The 20,859-nt window shown below is 38.0% G+C and overlaps 1 protein-coding gene across 1 annotated transcript in view; it reads left to right on the top strand.

The window, feature by feature from the left end:
* ITPR2 (inositol 1,4,5-trisphosphate receptor type 2) overlaps positions 1-20,859 on the top strand; it is a 724,583-nt gene that overhangs the window by 226,928 nt on the left and 476,796 nt on the right. The window contains exons 10-13 of the mRNA XM_007949781.2: positions 1,079-1,123; positions 11,993-12,144; positions 16,066-16,165; positions 16,877-17,037. Of these exons, the coding sequence (XP_007947972.1) occupies positions 1,079-1,123; positions 11,993-12,144; positions 16,066-16,165; positions 16,877-17,037 (458 nt within the window). The remainder of the gene's footprint in view (positions 1-1,078; positions 1,124-11,992; positions 12,145-16,065; positions 16,166-16,876; positions 17,038-20,859) is intronic.

Raw genomic sequence — 20,859 nt, 5'->3', positions numbered from 1 at the left:
ATTGATATTTAGTGATAAGTTGGAAGGGGCAATTCTCCTGGCTATTAGCAAAATGTCATTTGGAGAAAGACTCCCAAACTTACATTTTAAATGATAACTTTAACCACCTGGAATTGTGTGCTCTACACACCAAGTGATTCGAATTAAGATGATTAAATCAATTGGAAAACTGATTATTTGGAGAAGAAAATCTTAGGAAAATGTTGTTTTACAAATTATTCAACTAGTTATTTTGGCACATCTAAGACATACTTTAGAGACTGTAATAGTCGGTGGGAATCAGCAGTTATGGATTCTAACCAGCTAGATGTTCTATGGGCCAACACCCAACATATTAATAATTCAGTTTTTCTCATCTGAATGATCCCTAAGCTCTACTCTCCCTCTAAAGCCCAACAACATGCGGTTTTGTTTGTTAATTTCAATAGCTGTGGTGTATTGGCCAACTATCTACAGTTCCTTCTTTGCTCTATGTTCTTTTCCTTGTGTGTATAACATGTGGAGCGTAACCCTGAATCATTGTTAAAACTTTGATCTGTATTTTTAAATTTGTGTCTGTGTTACTGGTAAATGACTGATTTTGAGACAAGGAAGATGGCGAACTCTCTTGAATGGTTCCCCAGAGAAGTTCAGATTGTCAGTTCTCATTTGTTCAAAAATGTCAACAGTTCTGATATAAAACAAAGGTCCTAAACATGGCATTTTAACTCTTCTGCAAGTAGTGTTTGAAAATAATATTTTAAACTGTCATTTTTCTAATCATTTTCTTCTTAGCTTCCTTTTTATTACATTTATTTAAGGATTGCATTGTTGTTGTTGTTGTTATGTGTTGTTTAGTTGGACTTGACTCATAGTGACCCCTCCTTGTGTTTCTGAGGTGGTATCACTATGGAAGTGGATTGCCTGACCTTTCTTTGAGGAGTGGCTGATTAGTTTGGACTGCCAGCCTTCTGATTAGCAATCAAGTGCCTTAGGCACTATGCTACTGGAGCTCATAGTGAATTGAATTTAAAGATCACTGGTCTTGTTAGTGTACTTTTTATACAATTCAAAATTCCTTTTTTTTTTTTCTTTTTAGCTTAATCCTGATTATCGAGATGCTCAAAGTGAAGGAAAAAATGTGGTGAGTACGATGGTTTCTTCTCCAACAAATCCCAAGTATATTGTTTATATTTATAAGAACAAATGGAAAATTGAGATGGGTAGGGACTCTTGAGAGACATTCTCTGTGTATAGGCTGTGGATCAAAGATAAATTGTAAAAGAGCATTTGGGTTAGATTATAAGAAGATGTCCAGTAACTGGTATTTAGGGAGATTTCTAGTACCTTGGAAGCCATTTGTGATTGAGTGCTAAAGGCAACTGACATCTGATAGATACAATCAATGGTTTAGACTTATTTTCGAGAAGTGCATGGAAATTAGAATGGAGAAATGGAGTTATAGCATGATGATAAAATGGAACAAGAAGACATCTGTTTGGATTCAAAATAGTTGGATTTTATTTACAGAGGGAAATTGAAACATCGAGCAGCTAGATGAATGTTTTTCTGGTTTTATAAAGTATTCTACTTAAAAAAAAAACAAAAAAAACCCCACCTCATTTTAAAGTCAGTTTTCACTAAAATATTTATTATAACTCACCTTTTTGATTTCATCATACTCTATAAATAAGATAACTCCGTAGACTTATCACTTCATGATGTCAACATGACTTCTTTACTCAGTCAAAATTTCAGTAATTCAGGACATTCGATATGATGGAGATAAAACTGAGAGATGGACTGCTTTTTTTTTTTTTTAAAGCTCTTCAGTTAGATATTTTGATGTAATGTAGACAGTCTGTAAGTATGTAACTCAATTTTCTTAGGAATTTCCTTTTGGAATGGTAAGTATTATTACTGCATCATCAAAATTCAACCCTTTGATAGAAATAGTTGGAATGATTAATTAAAATGACTGCATTTCATTGGTACATAGCTTTATGTTTTATATTGGCATGGAGGAGGTGAATAATCAGCATTTCTGGATCTAATTAAATCCTGTTTGACTCCTCATTCCAACTGACTATAAGGCTTATAATAGAAATGAAGCTAAAGTGTCATGTCATTGGTGCAATGAAAACTTTAATTTATGTCAAAAAACTAAAAATATAAGTAGGCTTATTAGATCAATTGGAATTTCTATTTTTAATTCAATTATATCACACTGTGTAGAATCTTCTCCCCTTGGTTTTCAAATGGATGGTGAACTATTTTGAATGGTTCTCTTGAATGATAGTTGGGTTCTTTCTTTCCTATAATCTAGGAAAATGATAAAATGTTTAAAAAGTTGACTATGAACTATGGTTTCTTTGTTTTTTATTATATGCTTGTCCATGGTTCCCCCCCAAAACCCATCAGGAACATACCTGTAGTTAAAAAGTTATTCATTGCATCAAGAGAGAATGCACACCATGAGGGAATGATGAGGCATCTCAGTAAGAGGGAGTTAGAAAGAACTTACTGTGCAAAGCTATACTTGGACAAGTCAGATAGTTTTCCTGAGACTCACTTTCCCTCCTGTAAGATGGGACGAGGTTGTTTTCCTTACATACTTCAACTGACAGCAGGAGGATAAAATAAGATCAGACAAATGGAAACTCTTAGAATGAAAGATGTTAGTAGGCTAAAAATGTAAATAGTTTATATTAAAAGGATATCATATTAAATCTCCACATTTTTCGATTGAGTTAAATCTCTGTGCTCATCCCCTTTGTGCTACATTCCAATTGGTGATGCTGCTGATGGTTCTGGGTAGAATAGAGTGGGAAAACATGGAGTGTAAAGGTTTACAGAGCAGCACAGAGACTATGAATAAGTCATGAATCCATGGTGAAGTTTTACTGTTTGTGCTAATCAGCCTTTTATTTAGATTTGATAGATTATTTTTTTTTATTCCCAAATACAACTTCTTTACACTTACGCCTCATTTATTGACTACCTTGTTATTTAATATTTCATATGTACGACAATAGTGAAAATCAGTATACTATCCTACTATTTTGTGCATCACTGACATATGTCTTTAATATGCCAGCAGTAAAGAATGCAGAGGTGTGAGGGCTAGGGTAACGCTGGCTGTGATGGTTAAGGTTATATGTCAACTTGCATGGGCCATGATTCCAGTGGTTTGGTGGTTATGTAATTATGGATCATTCTCCATTTTGTTGTCTGATGTGGTCATCCTCCATTTTTATGCAATGCCGATTTTTGCAAAATAACGTGGTCTTTGGAACCTAACCATGTGGGTAGGCGTGGGCCTCTTTCAAGGTAGGAAAGAGCACTCTTACCTGTTTTTGCACTTGTCACAAATAAGACCTTAACTGCCTACAAGACAGGTGGGTCTGCTTTTGCTGTTTATGACTGGATTCCATCTCTCATCACAGAGAGACATCCACCTAGAGATGCTTGATTTAATTTTTTCTCCAAAATCTCTAGCTTGAAAGTAAACTGACTTGAGACTGGGGAACTACAAAGCTAACAATATGGCTTCTCATTTTATGTACGATTTGCCACTTAACAATAATTATGTTTCCGTCTAAAGAATAAAACAAAGGCACAATTAGAGTTTATCTTCCGCCTTTGATGTATGAAATCAATTTCCCCAAACAGAATGCTTTCTCACCTCAGATTTGGGTTCCAGTAACACTGAGTTCAGTGTGATCATGATAATTTTTTCTTTCCTAATTTTCCCTGTATTGTCTATTTAATGCCCAGTTAATATTTTTCCTGTAATTTAGAAAACTTTATCAAAATGTTGCCTTCCATTTTTAAAGTTTCAAAGGTTAATGCATAGTGCTAAAATGGGGCAGCGTGTATCAGAGTTCCCATTAAGACCCAAATTGCTGTATTTATTCTACAAAGGAATCTATTATTTCCAATCTTACAAATGTGCAGCCTCCACAGGGACACTGTAAACATTGGAACTGTGTCAAGCCCAGCTGGGAACCTGACAGTCATTAATTTCTTCTCCTTGAAAGGCTATATCTTTTCAAATGGCTCTTTGAAGGGTTTTTTTTTTTTAAATTTTGTAAATAATACAACCCATTTTAATATTACCAAATTTATGTGGAATGCAATCTGATTTTTTGTGGCACTGTCTTTTGTCTGTCCTGGGATTTCTCAGCCTTAACACTACTGACATTTTGGACTGGATAATGCTTTGCTGTAGGGGGCTGTCTCGTGCATTGTAGAATGTTTAGCAGCCTCATTGGCTTCTACTCACTAGATGCCAGTAGCACCTCCTTGTGTAGTTGCAGCAACTGAAAGTGCCCTAGAAATTGCACATACCCCCTGGAGAAGGGCAAAGTCTCCCCAGGTTGAGAACCATGGCTGGATTGGTGGTTCAGTGGTAGAATTCTTAACTTTCCACGTGGGAGGCCTGGGCTCAGTTGCTGGGCAAAGTACTTCATGTGCAGCTACCACCCATCTGTCAGTGGAGGCTTGTGGGTTGCTATGATGCAGAATAGGTTTCATTGGAGCTTCTAGAATAAGACAGGCTGGGAAGAAAATTTTGGTAATCTACTTCTGGAAATCACTTGAATAAAACTATGGATCACAGTGTTCCAGCCTGCAGCCAATCCTGATGATGGCATAGGACTTGACCGTGCTTTGCTTATGGTGTATGGGGTTACCATAAGTTGGGTTGACTCAATGTCAGCTAACAACAACAAAAGCAGAAATGTTTCAAGAACCAAGGAACTTTGCTGAAATGCACTTGAACATTTTATCCTGTAGATTTTTTTTTGGAGGCGCTATTACCAGATTCTCAAAGAAGACTCCAGAATGTCCTTGAGAAGACTATATATTCCTTAGTGGTGAAGTGATAAGAAAAAGAAAGCATCAGGGTCATAGTTGGAGTTAGTCTGAGAGTAACAGTTTGTTAAGGAAACATGGCAAAAGAAAAAGTACCGACTGCTTTAAAATTGCTGTGTTGTATCTGATTACATGAAATCAGCAGTGAGAACGCTGGAGAATCTGAGCAAAAACCCAGACGCTTACACTTCATGATGCTGCTGTGGCTGAACATACCAGTTGGAATCAGCTGTGAAAACACATATATTGTTTCTTTTTAAACATATTTTTAATTTGTATTGTGATTTGGGTGAGAGTTTGCAGAACAAATTCATTTTCCATACAGCAGTTCATACACATTTTGTTTCATGACACTGACTGCAATTCCCCGCAATGTAACAGCTCTTACAGAATGTTTCTGACTCCTAACAACAGAATTGCAATGTCTCTGCTAAAAATTTGATGACTCACAAATGAGTCAACAGAGAAGGTGTCACAGAAGCTAACTGCTGTGCTGCCACTGGCAGGCCCCAGGACAGGCAGCAGAAGCAAGGAGAGCCATTAGTTTACTCTGCCTGCTTTTCTTGAGGGATTTTAGAACCCACCAGCCACCGAACAAGAGAAAGATGAGGCAGTTGGCTCTGGTAAAGAGGCCTCCCATTGTCCAAAATGAGTGTGTTTCGGAGAGCTGGCTGATGTAAAATTTAATACCTGTTTAAGCTCTGTTGCAGTGGTTGATGTGTGCCATCAAATCGATTCTGTACCTTAATGTATTTTCATGATGCAAAAGGGAGCTATTTGTGTTTCTGTAATTCCGTTTCTAAAAACCAAACTCATTGCCATTGAGTCGATTCCAACTCATAGCTACTCCTTTTGATTTCTGAGGCGGTAAATCAGAAGTAGATTACCCAGTCATCCTTCCATGGAGTGGCTGGTGGGTTTGAACTGCCAACCTTCTGGTTAGCAGTCAAATGCCTTAGGCACTGTGCCACCAGAGTTCTTTGTAATTCTGTTTAGGGAACTAGTATTACTGTGGTCTTTTTTTTACTTACAGTGAGGGTTTATATACAAACAGCCACATACAAATTTTGAACTGGACTGTCTTCATTTTATAAAGATATAATTATTGATTTTCTTTTGTGTTGAAGTTTGATTTCTAAAATTGAAAAATTGTACATTATACCTCATTGTTCAGATTTCATTAATTAAACATTCCTAGGGGCTGGCTTGAAATTTACTTTCAAATTATTTACGAAGGAGAGTTTGTTAAGCAAATTAAGAGTTAAAACCTGCAAATGTATTAGAAACTTTTATCATATATAATCAATTGTTATGCTGCTTATGAGTGGAACTTACCTATTCATTAAGGCTTTTTGACAAAAACCTAAGAAAACTATTTAGGGATTCCACTTATCCTAAATAATAAAATAAAACCACAGCTCTTATATAACACTCGTAACAGAAGATCTCTTTTAATTAGCCCTAACTAGTGAAATTTGTGGGAGGTCTGGTAGCGTAGTGGCTAAGGCACTTGACTGCTAACCAGAAGGCTGGCGGTTCAAACCCACCAGCCACTCCTCGGAAGGAAGGTTGGGCAATCCTACTTCCGTAGTGATACTGCCTTGGAAACCCAAGGAGGGGTCGCTATGAGTCAGGGCTGACTCGACGGCACATAACAACAACAACAAAGTGAAATTTGTATGTTTAGGAAAATTCTTATTGTTACAGATTGTTGTTGTTGTTATGTGCCATTGAGTCAGACCTGACTCATAGCGACCCCTCCTTGGGTTTCCGGGGCAGTATCACTATGGAAGTAGATAGTCCCATCTTCCTTCCGAGGAGTGGTTGGTGGGTTTGAACCGTCAGCCTTCTGGTTAGCAGTCAAGTGCCTTCAAAATAGAGGCCTCTGACTACTCTTGTTACCTCCTATGGCCAGACATACAAGGGACGTGGTATAGGATGACAGTCTTTAGGAATATGGATCTGATCTTTTTTAAAAGCCTAGAAAATTCACTTTGTTTGTATTCTAAAAGGGGAGGGGATGCAGGAGGATTGACTTGTGCAGCATAGTGGTTAATGCATTCAGCTGCTGAAGGTTGGTGGTTTGAACCCACTAGCCACCCAACAAGAGAAAGATGAGGCAGTTGGCTCTGGTAAAGATTTACAGCCTTGGAAACCCTATGGGGGGAATTCTACTTTGTCCTGTAGGGTTGCAGTGAGTTGGAATTGACTAGGTAGCAGTGGATATATGTATATATTTTAAATGAACTCACAAGTTACTGATGTATATGGCAACTTCCATTTGTTAAGTAGACCTAAATAGGTCAGTTAATCAGTGCATTTTCCTTCAATGATAATCTATGTTAAAAGCTAAATTATAATCAGAAGATTGCTGTTCAGGAGGCTCAGGGAATTACATACACATATTCCTTTTAGAGACAGGTATTCTTCCAGGAAGACTGTAATATCCCTTCCCTTTGTCAGGCACCATCTATATTGGGCACTGGTGGGAGACACTGTCAAATTCTTGCTCATTGACTCCCTGCATTTATTTAGGATTCATGTTGATCTTCTGTTATTAAAGCCTTTTGCAAATGTGGTTTAGTATAATTGATTGGGCTTTATTTTCCTTAGTTAATCATATGTTATTGGTGTCTTTCCAATACTCCACTTAAGCCACTTCTACCCAAATCTCATTGGCCACATATTCACAAAATCCCTTGGGTTATTTCTACAAGTGACTAATCTTATTTAATATTTGTGATTTTATATTCTGAGGAAATCTTGCTATCTTTCTCAGGAATTAAAACCACTTATGTATTGTTTGTTCATTTTTTGCCTGTAATACTGCAAAACCCAGGAAAAAAAACTCTTTATGATTGTTATTGTCTGGGTTTATTCCCCACCCCACCCCATGTTTTCATGTTATTGAGGATACATTTAAAAATAACTTTGCTTTCTATCCTTTCAGAATTATAACTTTCTCTCTTTAAACTTCTTCCTCTTTCCCTGCCTTCTTTTTCATCGTGATCATTATCATTTTTGATAACAGATGTCACCACAGTTTTTACTACTGAGAAGGAAGAAATGAAGATTGCGTAGAGCCTGCTGAGGCTTTCTTGCCTTGGCTATTTCTGTAGTGCCTAGGGCATTTGACTGCTAACCAGAAGGCTGGGGGTTCAAAGCCACCAGCCAGTCTTCAGAAGGAAAATTGGGCAATCTACTTCCATGGAGATACTGCCTCAGAAGCCCAAGGAAGGGTTGCTTTGAGTCAGAAACAACTCGATGACAGTGAGGGTTTTTTTTTTTTTGCAGTTTTAGGTAGATAGCAGTGTATGTAGTTTGTGTGTTACCATTAGACTTCAGGCTGTCCTGGGAAAAAATCCTTCTTTGTCATTGGTATCTTGCTGTGATACCTGGATTTTCATGTTGAGCTGCCTGGTGGAGATCAACCACACAACACACATTTGAGTTCCTTCCCTCCTTCCTTCTCCTTTGAAGCACACTTTTAAAAAAAATTTTGGTGAAGTCTAATTTGTCTAAGGAGCTCTGGTAGCATAGTGCCTAAGGCACTTGCTCATCAGAAGGCTGGCGGTTCAAACCCACCAGCCACTCCTCTGAAGGAAGGTTGGGCAATCCTACTTCCGTAGTGATACTGCCTCGGAAACCCAAGGAGGGGTCCCTATGAGTTGGGGCCGACTCGACGGCAAACAACAACAACAACAACAACAACAGCAACTAATTTGTCTACTTTTTCTTTTGTCCCTTATGCCTTTTGTGTCATAGCTAAAATCATGCTTAACTCTAATCAAAAAGATTTACTCCTATGTTTTCTTATAAGAGTTTTGTAGCTTTAGCTCCCATATTTACTTCTTTGACTTACTCTGAATTAACTTTCATATGTAGTGTGAGGTAGGGCCTAACTTGATTTTTTTGCATGTGAAGATCCAATTGTCCCAGCCCCATTTGATGAAAAGATGATTTCTTCCTATTGAATTGTCTTGGCATCTTCCTTTTATTAAAAGAAATAGTATGTCCAGGAATAGATGGTCATAAAAGTAGAGAGCAAAATGCGAACCTGCAGAAATAATTATGTTTGTCTTCTCAAGATGTTAGCTGATGGTCTGGAAGCTTCTTAATTATCATGATACCACAGGAGCAAAATAATTACAACGAAGACTATGGAATTGGCTAGAACTAGGTTGGATTTTCAGTTCTAACACATGATAGTTATGTGAACTGAACTCCTAAAGTCTCAGTTTGCTTATCTATATAATGAGGATAATAATATTAATTCACAGTACTCAGTCCTTATTAAGCCATATATATTTTAGATACTATTTTTCCCACCAGTGAAAAGACCTTGCCAACAAAACTGGGTCATAGGCCCTTTTTTTTTTTTTGTATACTACTGTTTCTCTTCAAGTGTACACACTTATTTCTCCCTCTTCACCCTGCCCGCATTTCTACCTTCCCATTCCAACTAGTTACTTTCTTTTGGGAGTTTGCTTCCAAATCCTTGTGGGAATAGAATTGCAGCAGATGAATAAGGTTGTCTGAATTTTAATTGGTAATAAAACTCAAAATGTTTTCAAAACCCAAATGAATAAATTACAGGTAATAGAATTTCGTTTGACAGGATACTTGCAGAAATTTATTTGGGAATGTTGTTGTTCTGTGCCGTCGAGTCGGCCCCGACTCATAGTGACCCCTCCTTAGGTTTCTGAGGCAGCATCACTATGGAAGTACATTGCCCAACCTTCCTTCTGAGGAGTGGCTGGTGGGTTTGAACCACCAGCCTTCTGGTTAGTAGTCAAGTGCCTTAGGCACTATGCTACCAGAGCTCTCTTATTTGAGAATAGGTCTTTTCAACTCACAACCATCTCTAAAGACCTTTCCCCAACTTGTGATTCCATGATCCTAAGCTGTCCTATCACCTGGGCAACCATCTCTTCCAACTCATATGGCTGGCCAAACTGCTCTTATTGTTGGGTTAATTAAAGACATTTAAATCATCTTCTCCTAGGATAAGGAGCTCTAGTGGTGTAGTGCCTAAGGCATTTGACTGCTGACTAGAAGGTTGGTGGTGCAAACCCACCAGCTGTTCCATGGTAGGACAATGGTGCAATCTACTTCCGTAAAGATTTACCGCTTTGGAAACGCAGTGGGGATTGCTTTGAGTCAGAATTGACTAGATGGCAGTGGGTTTGTTTTTGGTTTTCTCCCAGGGTGGGAGGGTGTTTCTGCCCTTCCTAGAATTTTGTTTTCACTTCTCAGACTTAATGCCTTCAGTGTGAAGAACTGTGACAATGGGACTCATGATCCAAGAGAATTTTTTTCAGAAAACCTGAGGAAGGTTCTTGGCCATGAGTTCATGTCTAGCCTTTGAAAAGTGACTCATTCAGTGTTTAAGGGTTTTAGACCCCTGGCTCTGGCTAGCTAGAATTGAAGCCTGGCCAGTTGAATTTGAGGTTGAACATTTACTACTACCACTCATTGCTCTCTTCTCCTTCCCCGTTTTCCCCTTTCCTTTCCCAATCGTTCCCCCTTCATTCTCCTCATCTCCTTCTCTCTCTACCTCTTCTCCCCTTCCCCTTTAGTTCTTCCTCCACCATTCCTACCTTTCCCTCATCCTCCTCCTCCTGGTAGGTAACTGTACTCACCTTTTTGTTTAATGGAAATGATAATGCTTACCTTCCTATCTGTCAATGTTTTCTTGTGAGATTAATGAGAAGAACCAAAGAACAGCTTTGTGAGAAGCTTTGTGTAAATTGAAAAGTATAATTTGCTTATTGTTTCTGCATTTCTTTCTTTCCTACCTCCCCACTCTCCCTTAAAATGCAAAGTACGTTAAGGAAACAAACAAAAAATCCCAAAAGCTTTCTCCCTTTTTCTGATTAATAACGATAGTTCATATTTACTAATTAAAAACAACTGTTATGGAGATCAAATCACCTGCAGAGAGTTTGCCAGACTCCCTTCATTTAACTCTGAATTTTGGTCTCTGCAGAAGACATATACATAAAGCAAAGATGACAGGAGTTACCAGGTGGTCCTGGGCTATGTGGAATTTAGCAGAGAGCAGTCCTACTCCTTCTTAGGGACCCTGTCACTTCTCTCTGCTTGTTCACAGTTCAGTGGTGCTATCAATCTGTGCACCATTTACAGAAGACACTAGAAACTAAACTAAAATGCAGGTGTTTTCTGCAGGAAAATGATATTCACAATATTGGAGGGCAAGGAATGGAACTCTATGAATGTCCTGCCGTGATCTTCAGCAAACCAGCAATTCAAAAAGCAATTGTTTGAAAAATCTTTCATTTGCTTTTTAACCATTCATTTCCTCACCTACTTTCATATACCTTCTTGTGATGGTACAATGATTCTCTCTCTGTGTCTCTATTTTTCAAATTTCATTTGTTTTAATAAGTACACGTAAGTATGTTTAAATACTTAAATTACCAAGATGATATTACATTTGTTGTATTACATTTTAGTTTCTTGAAATAAAAGTTTTCCATGGGGTCTTGGGGGTTGGAGCAATTCAAGTGAAAATGCTTAATGATCAATCTTGAGTTGCCTGTGTCAAATGGTAAGGGGTGCCAGAAGTATTGACTGAGTCCACATTACAGTGAGGGATTCTATTTGTGAAGATCTTATTTTATTTCACTTTTTATGCAATTATATATCTTTAGATTTAATGGAAAAATCAGTGAACTGAATGGAAACATTGTCAGTTTGTTTTGGGATTTGGAGCATGAACTCTGAAACACTTGCACACTTAGTCTTTAATGTATGAAATCTAGATAATTCAACATACTCTCTTATCTCTGTGTTTATTTTTAATGTGGGATGGTTAGAGTTACTACTCTGTAATTGTGTTTAACATAAGGGATGGGGCTATAGCTGTTGTGACTATTAGAGCCTTAATGATCAAACCACCCTCTAGGAGTGTCTAACTTATCACTGTTGATAATACTGTTGATAATAATTATCTCAGAGGTGTCAAGTCTAAGCAACTCTTTCTGGATGATGTGAAATATGCACTGATACAACTCAATGAAGAAATAATATGCAAATTTAAACCTTATCTCCAGATTGTTTGGAGAGTGCAGTAAGAAATCTGATAAAAGTAAATAACTTTGTACCTTCTTAACAGAGAGATGGAGACCTCCCAACCACAAAGAAAAAACGCCAAGCAGGGGAGAAGATCATGTACACTTTGGTCTCAGTCCCACATGGAAATGACATTGCATCTCTTTTTGAATTAGATGCCACAACTCTTCAGAGAGCTGACTGCCTAGTTCCAAGGTAAACAAAAAGATATGGCTAAAGGAGAATGTGTCTTTGAATAATTTTATCATTAGATGAGGAATTAAAACCATAATATTAATATCATTTTTGTGACATAGAGTAAGCATAAATGAAGAACAAGTGTGGAAAACATGCCTCTTTTGTGAGAGGGTTAACATAATTTGTTTTATTCTTGGAAATAATTAAAATGTGCAGGACCAAAGACATTCTGAAAAGTTCATAAGACTCATTTATTCTATTCTTGTATAGCCTTTGGTTACTAATATGAAATATGAAAACATTTCTATCATTATTTGTGTAATTTATTTTTATTATATTAAATATCCCAATTTAATAATTTATTCATTCATTCTTTCATTTATTCAATCATTCAGTCAGACATTTATTAACTATCTGTTATATTCTAGCCATTACCCTAGTCACTGGGAAGAGGGAAGATAACAGTGAAAAAAGGATCTCACTATGAAATGCGTAGACCTATAACAAGGACCCAGAGTCTAGCTTTATATGGAGGTATTATGCGCTTGCTTTCATGGCACTCTCAAGTGGGAGATAGTCTATAAATAATAAATTAGTAAACAAGAAATATATGGTTAGGTATTAAAAATGTTTTAAGGAAAAATTGCAGGTTATGGTGAGTTCTATTTTAAAAATTGCAGGCTATGGGGAGACCATGTTTTAGAAACGGTCTCTTTGAGTTGAGATATTTGAGAAAAGAACTGAATGAATTGAGAGGTCATGTCTTGTCCATCTGTGGAAGAGGATTTGAAGCAGCAGTGACAGGAAGTGCACAAATATTAAAATTTACCAGGTGTGTTTAAGGACCAGTAAGGAAGCCAATGGGGGAGGGGAGGGGAAGGTGGGGAGAAGAGAACTGGCCATAAGGTAGCTTAATAAGGACTTAATAATGTAAGACATTTTCTTTTTCTTGAAATTTGACTATCATAAGTAAGCTTTTTTTTTTTTTTTTTTTTTTTGCATAAATCTCTTTACTTTCCAACAATAGCACAAGGATGTACTCTCTAGATGCAAAGAGGAATCTTGCCCATATTAGTAGTCTAGTGGTCTGGTTCTAAATTGTCCTTGATGGAACATTATTGTACTTGGCCTTTGGCAGATGACAGTGGTTAAGCCGAAGCTGCCTACACACAAATGCAGATATTGTTGTGTAGGTTTCTTTCAAGGAGGTTAAAAAGTTGCTGAGAGACACTGCAGCTGACTTGAGTTTCCCTGGGTGCCTCATGGCCATTCACGTTCATGAGAAATGGGGCTTACTCTTGACCTTAAGAGATCTCCTCCAAAGGTTTGACGTCATCTAGGTGCATGGTATTCTCTTCCAAGTATTGGAACCTTAATCAGTCCTTACTATGACTTGATTAATTTCAGATTTGGCAAAAATGGAGTCCTTCTAAAATTCTAACCAAGAGAGTTTGCTTAAAGAAATGATGAAAGGATCTCACTCTAAAGTGAGTGACCTGTAACAAGGACCCTGAATCTAGCTGTATATGGAGGTGTTAATCTATTACTATCCAGAACTGTTAAAGGACTTCTCAGTATAGTACACAATTTTGTATTAACATGGATTAATTTGTCATTATTTATATTAAAGCTAATATTAAGATTACTACTCATAACTGTTGAATACTTTCTATATGTTAAACCCTGTGTCAAGTTATTTGTAAACATTATCTTATTTAATCCTGGCAGCAACCTATTTTATAGATCAGGAAATAGAAGTTTAGAGCAGTGCTTCTCATGTTAGTTGTAAATTAGAATCACCTGTGTGACTTCAAAAACTCTTGGTTCCCAGGCTGTACTAAGACAAATGAAATTTGAATCTCAGGGTTGGGATACAGGTTTTTCCCCTTTTTTTTTTTTTTTTTTTAAATATTACCCAGGTCATTCCAATTTGGAGTCTATAGTCCAATGCTTCTCAAATTTCAATGTGTTTATGAATGATCTAGATTACATTGCAGATTTTGATTCACTTAGTTTAGGGTGGGGCCTGAGATTCTACATTTTTAACAGCTCTTCAGGTGATGCTGAAGCAACTGGTTTACACACTAGACTTTGAGTATCAAGATCCTAGAGCACTGATTCCCCAAGTTTGCTGTACATTGGAACACACACACACACACACACACACAAAACAAAAAACAAACAAAAAACCAATGCCATCAAGTCGATTCCAACTCATAGTGACCCCCATTGTGTTTCTGAGGCAGTAAATCTTTACAGAAATAGAGTGAACCATCTTCCTTCCATGAAGTGGCTGGTGGGTTTGAACTGCCAACCTCCTGGTTAGCAGTCAAATGCCTTAGGCACTGGCCATACAGGGGATCTTTAAATAGTATTGATGCTTGGCTCCCAATCCCAGACTTTCTGATTTAATTGGTATGTGGTAAAACTTGGGCATTGGTGGGGGACAGTTTGTAAAAGCTTTCCAGGTGATTATAATGTCCAGCAAAATTAGTGAACTACTGGCTTAGAGTGATAACATTAATTGGCTAGGATTATACACTTGAATTGGAATTTGATCCTGGAATGTGTGGAGTTTATATTCTCTATTACTGTGCTACTATGCCTTCATATTTTAGACATTCAGATTATATCAAGGTCTTAAAGACAACAGATTTCTGTGGCATTGGTGCTAAAGAGTTACTTGATTTCCAAAGTTCTTCCAATTGTAAATTTTTACTACTGGAATGTAATATCTCTTTAGTTTGGAGGTCAATAATCTAGGCAGATTCAATAAGAATATATTGAACCAGCACAGGAGTAAGAATAGGGGAAGAGGCCACAGAGCTGAAAAAGCTGTGACTCCACTTTCCATATGCTTAAAATATAATGGGGAAGAAAACTGAGTACTAATATGTCCTGTGTAATTTAGTGCAGAAAATATTAAGTGGTAAAATATAGAAAATTTGGAATTTCTGATTATTTGGACAAGGATTGCATTTTGAAATTCCAGCACTTTGTTTTTAATCTGCCTTAATGCACGAACAAGGAGCTCTGGTGGTGTAGATGTTAAGGCATTCAGCTGTTAACCAAAAGGTAGGTGGTTCAAATCCACCAGCTGCTATATGGGAGAAAGATGAGGGAGTCTGCTTTCGTAAAGATTTACAGCCTTGGAAACCCTATAGGGCAGTTCTGTCCATTAGGGTTACTATGAGTTGGGATGGACTTGATGGCAATGGAATTGGTTTTGGGTTATATGCATGAGCAGAACATGTATTCAATGGATCTCACTTTCCTTGAGGTTGTTGGTATTTCACTTGTTTTTTTTCTTATTGGCCTTAATGCTTTCTGCCTTTTGTTGTGGGATGAAGGCTGAGTTCTTAACACAATCCTTTTCTTTTAAAAGCACTTTACACGTTTGTTGCAGAAATGAATAATAATAAAAGATTGACTAAAAATTACAATATTTGAATTAGATAAAGTTCTAGCTGTCCTTTCTCAGGCACTCTACCACATTCATATATAACTTTTACATGCAGAGGATTATAGTACAAAACAAGACTATGATCAGGCAGTAGTTTTACCTGAGTTTGTTCCTTGATCAATGGTTCTCAAGTAGCATGCTTCAGAATCACCTGGAGGGTTTGTTCAAACAGATTTTGGGCCCTATCCCCAGAGATTCTGTTTCAGTGGGTTGGAATAAGATCTGTGAATTTGCGTCTCTAACAAGTTCCCAGGTGATGCTAATGCTGCTGATCCAGGGACTACACTTTGAGAACCACTAGGCTAAGTATTAATATTACATGCTTTGAAATAGTCTATAATATGGAATTGTTCCTTAATGCAGACTGTTCTTCTATACATGAGTCAATTACTAGTCTAACATGTATTTATATTCATGTCATGTGTGACAGTATAAATATTTACTATGTATCTTTAATAATAATATTTTGCTTTTAGGAATTCATATGTTCGGTTAAGACATTTATGTACCAACACATGGGTCACCAGTACCAGTATCCCCATAGACACAGATGAAGAGAGGCCTGTTATGTTGAAGGTAAATATTACTTGGAATGGTTTAATTTTCAACTAAATGCTTTATGAATAGGATTGGGGGTACCAAATGTTCCTTGTTATTAGGTGCTGTGGAGTCGGACCCGACTCATACAGACCCCTCCTTGGGTTTCTGAGGCAGTATCACTACGGAAGTAGATTGCCCAACCTTCCTTCTGAGGAGTGGCTGGTGGGTTGAACCGCCAGCCTTCTGGTTAGCAGTCAAGTGCCTTAGGCACTACTCTACCAGAGCTCCTTACAATCCATTATCACTAGTACTAGAGATTATTGAGTTGCTCATTTAAATACTCATTTCTGCCAGTTGCTTACTTAGGTAGCTGAACTGAATGGCTTGGTTGCAGCAGTGCTGGGATTCAGGGGAATGCAGCACAAAAAGTGTGGTAGCTGCATGTATGACAGGAGAAACTGCCAGGGGTGCATTTTCTCTACTCTCCTGAAACTGAAGCAAAGGAGAGGTGTGAAAGGGATATGTTTCAAGTGGGGCTTTGGGAACAGGACTGGAAATAGGCATGGAAAACCTCAGTGTCCTTATAGCCTTTCATAATGGATGACGTGTGTGGGAATTGTATTTGAATTATATATTCTGACTTTGTGTTTTTTAAACTGTGTACTATGTTATTGCTCAAGGAATAATGCATAATTATTAAAAACCAAACAAAAAGACAACTAATCTCAATGGAAAAACCCATTGCAGATTGGAACATGCCAAACAAAAGAAGATAAAGAAGCATTTGCCATTGTGTCTGTCCCGCTGTCTGAGGTCCGAGACTTAGATTTTGCCAATGATGCTAATAAAGTGCTAGCGACCACAGTAAAAAAGCTGGAAAATGGCACAATAACTCAGAATGAAAGGAGGTTAGTAACTTTTTAAAATGGCTTTCAAATCATCAAGAACCAAATGTCAGCTCTTGGAGTAAACCTCAAGTGAGTGTGTCACCCCAAGGGAATATTAAGAATATTCTTTCAGCTTAACCTGTTTCTGAATGAGGTAGGAACTTGATTTCTTTTGAACTTGGTGGGTGAATGAAAATGGTGAAATTAAACTCTGGTGAAATATTTACTTTTCACATTTTAGCCTAGCTTGGAGACAGTTGTTTTCAGTTACTGTCTGATCTCTCATTTTAAATTTGCACTACTTTTTATTGCACCAGTAAGTCAGGTAATAAACAAAGAAACTTGATTTGGTATTTGGATTTTGTGTTCTATACGTCTGAAAAGAAGTTTTGTGCTTTTCTGTTCTTATTTATTCAATACACGTTTCTCAGCTTAGGTGCCACAAAACAAACAAATACATTAAACACACACACACACACACACACACACACATGCACATCTGCAAGATGTAGCTCTCTGCCCTTGTAACTCCTCCAGGGAAACTGGATACTTGACTCTTAAACTCTGGTTATGGAAATAAGTGAGAGAAAGAATGAGATTGAGAACTAGCAATTATTACATCCTTAATTTGTATCAGATATGTTGTTGTTGTTATGTGCTGTGGAGTCAGACCTGACTCATGGCGACCCTCCTTTGTTTCCAAGGAGGTATCACTACGGAAGTAGATTGCCCAACCTTCCTTCCGAGGAGTGACTGGTGAGTTTGAACTGCCAGCTTTCTGGTTAGCAGTCAAGTGCCTTAGGTACTATGCTACCAGAGCTCCTCAGATATTTTTTTTATCTAATCCTTCATGTCGCTCTGAGATAAATATTATCCTTGTTTTACATAAAAAGAAATTGAGAAGTTAATCACACTGGGTGAGTTATACAATTAGTAAATAAGGAGCAGGGATTCAATTGTGTCTGGTTTCAAAATCCATGTGCTTTTCAGTACCCCAGAGCATAAGCATTCTCGGTATTTCCCTTATTCATGATCTGCTACATAAATTTTGATTTGAACAAGAAAAACTATTTACTTTTCTATATAGGTATTCATATACTGGAACTCTCACTCATAGCTGGTGAGATGTTGGTATAAGCACTTTGGAAATAGTTTGGCAGTAACTAGCAAAGTCAAAGGAGTAAATACTCCATGGCTCACCAATCCCATCCCTAGGTTGAACATTCTTGAACATCTGTCCTAAAGAAGCCCTGCATATGTGTACCAGAACACAAGTTCCAGAATGTTCAGCCTTATTCTAAATGACCCCAAACGGTCCAAATGTCCATCACCAGGCAAATAGATGAATAAAGTGTGCTGTATTCATGCAATGGAATGCAATATAATGATAATAAATGAACTACATCTGTGTGTAGCAAAGATGTGGTAGTTAAGGTTATGTGTCAACTTGGCTGGGCCTGGTTGAGTGGCTGGCCAACTGGGTGTAGTATTCCCCATGATGAGACTGATCAACTCCATGGTGGAATCTACTGGAGCATCGGTGTAGCTGCCTTAGGGATGTGGTGTGCTTCCAGTATATAAGAAAAAGCTTTGTGAAAGGTTTCTGAGCTTTTTGATATGCTAGGACCCTGCATGTAGCCAAGTCTTCATTCAGCAGCCTGCCATGTTGCCTGCCGATCTTGGGACTGTCTATGGACTTGAACTAGTGGCCTTCCGTGTTACTTAATAATCTTGGGACTGTGCCATTTTACTCGTCGACCTTGGGTTTGTCAGCCTTAGCAGCCAGCAGATGCCTGAGTTAATGGGCTGGGAGCAAGAGGCAGAGCTGAAGCCCAAGGTTGAGGGGCCTTCACCTAGCCCTTAGAGCTGGAACTTTGAACTTAGACTTCTAGCTTCCTAAACTATGAGAATAAATCACTGTCAAAGCTACTCACTTGTGGTATTTCTGTTATAGTGGCACTAGAGGGCCAAAACAAAGGATACAACTAATAAACTTTAGATTGAGTGAAAACTAGACATGATGAAAACTAAACCAAAAAAACCAAACTCACTGCTATAGAGTCAAATCGGACTCATAGCAACCCCTTCTTGGTTTTCCTAGGCAGTATCTCTATGGAAGTAGATTGCCCAGTCTTTCTGAGGAGTGGCTGGTAGGTTTGAACTGCTAGCCTTCTGGTTAGCAGTCAAAAATATGAGTATAAATATGCAGAGATGGAATAGCTGTTTCTGAGCTTTCTCTCTGTTCTTACCTCTGTGCATACTACCCCCTCTTCCCTGCCCTGAACAGATCTGCACTTGAAAACAACTATTATGTCTCCGGTTGTACCGCCAACCCTGTGGAGGGGAAATGATAAAGGCCAGTAGCTGAAACATCTGTTTCATTTTTCTGATAATTAAACATCAGAGCTGAATGATGACAGGAAATGAAATCCAGTATGCTGGTAGCACTTTTTATTTGCCTGTATTTATCTGTTGATTCCTCTTTTTGATGAATTCTTTTCTTTGTCACTCTCACATATGCATGAAAATTTAGGCACCTTGCTTAAATAATCTCTCTTGCTAAGCACTAAGGTATTCCTTGATGAAAGAAACAAGGATTCATATCGTGAGTGCCTTCACTACTGTTGGCTGTAACCCTGCCCAAGTCACCTTTCTTCAGTTCTTGATGGAGAGAATCTTAATCATTAAAGATGATTCTAAGGAAGGTGGTGGACCAAGACTGATTGGGGGCATGAACCTTTATTTTCCCCATTTCCTTTCCTACTGTTTTAGAGTGAAAAACACAGCAAAGAGAAGACTTTGGCTGAGAAATAGAAAGTTATGATAATTCATTTTAATTTAGTAATTTCAGAAAAGCCACCTCCTATCAAAATTCCTTCAAAGCTCCTGACAGTACAGTAGGGCTTATTGGCATAGTTGAATGCATTTATATTATTTTCTCAGTTTTAGAATTCAATATGAAATTCTTTCTGGGGGAAAAAAATAACAAAAAATCACCTCAAAATTCTGACTTTTTTCCCTCTGGAGAATGGAGTTATTATTAGACATTCTTTCACTCAAAACCAGGAAGAGTGATAAAAGGTGGAAGGGAGGGTAATAGAATATTGCAGATCCCTGTCTCAAAATGCCTGTATTCTTTGAATCCTTTCTCTTTCTTTTAGCTCCCCCTTTATTCATACCAGCAATGGACCCTTGAGACATAGCTCCTGTGTGGTGTTCCAAGGTTCTCAACCTCTGATGTTTTTCAGGGGAATTTTCTGTTCTTAATTGTGGGAATAGCGGCATCAAGTGTAGAGAGTATTAGGAACATAGTGCCAGGAAGGAGGAAGGAGTGGGGGTTAACTGCTATTCAGAGCTTAAGGAAGTAACTGTAATTCTAAACCATAATTTCTACAGCTTGTTTTACCTCTTATTAGCTGCTGTTGAGCCACCTCTGACTCTGGGCAACACGTATGTGCAGAGTAGGACTGCTCTGCAGGGTTTTCAAGGCGGTGGCCTGTTGGAAGCAGATTGCCAGGCTGTCTTCTGAGGTGCCTTTGGGTGGATTTGAACTGCCCACCTTTTGGCTGGTAGTTGAGAGCTTAACCCTTTGTACTACCTATGGGCTCCATGTTTTACCCCTAGATGGTACAAAGAAAGATGTAGGGCTCCTCCAGAAACATCTTAGAGTTCAGAGAGGTAATTAATTCAGTATTCTGGAAGTCCTTTATATATGTATATTACTACAGGTATGTACCATAAATTAAGGTAATTTAGCAACTGCCCTTAATTAAGAAATCAAGAGGAGCTCTGGTAGCATAGTGCCTAAGCACTTGACTTCTAACCAGAAGGCTGGCGGTTCAA

This window comes from Orycteropus afer, unplaced genomic scaffold, assembly GCF_000298275.1.
Source record: "Orycteropus afer afer isolate SDZICR_OR568_19922 unplaced genomic scaffold, OryAfe1.0 scaffold00254, whole genome shotgun sequence".
NCBI lineage: Eukaryota > Metazoa > Chordata > Mammalia > Tubulidentata > Orycteropodidae > Orycteropus > Orycteropus afer.
The sequence above is the reverse complement of the archived record's forward strand: the minus strand, read 5'-3'. Positions and strand labels throughout refer to the sequence as shown.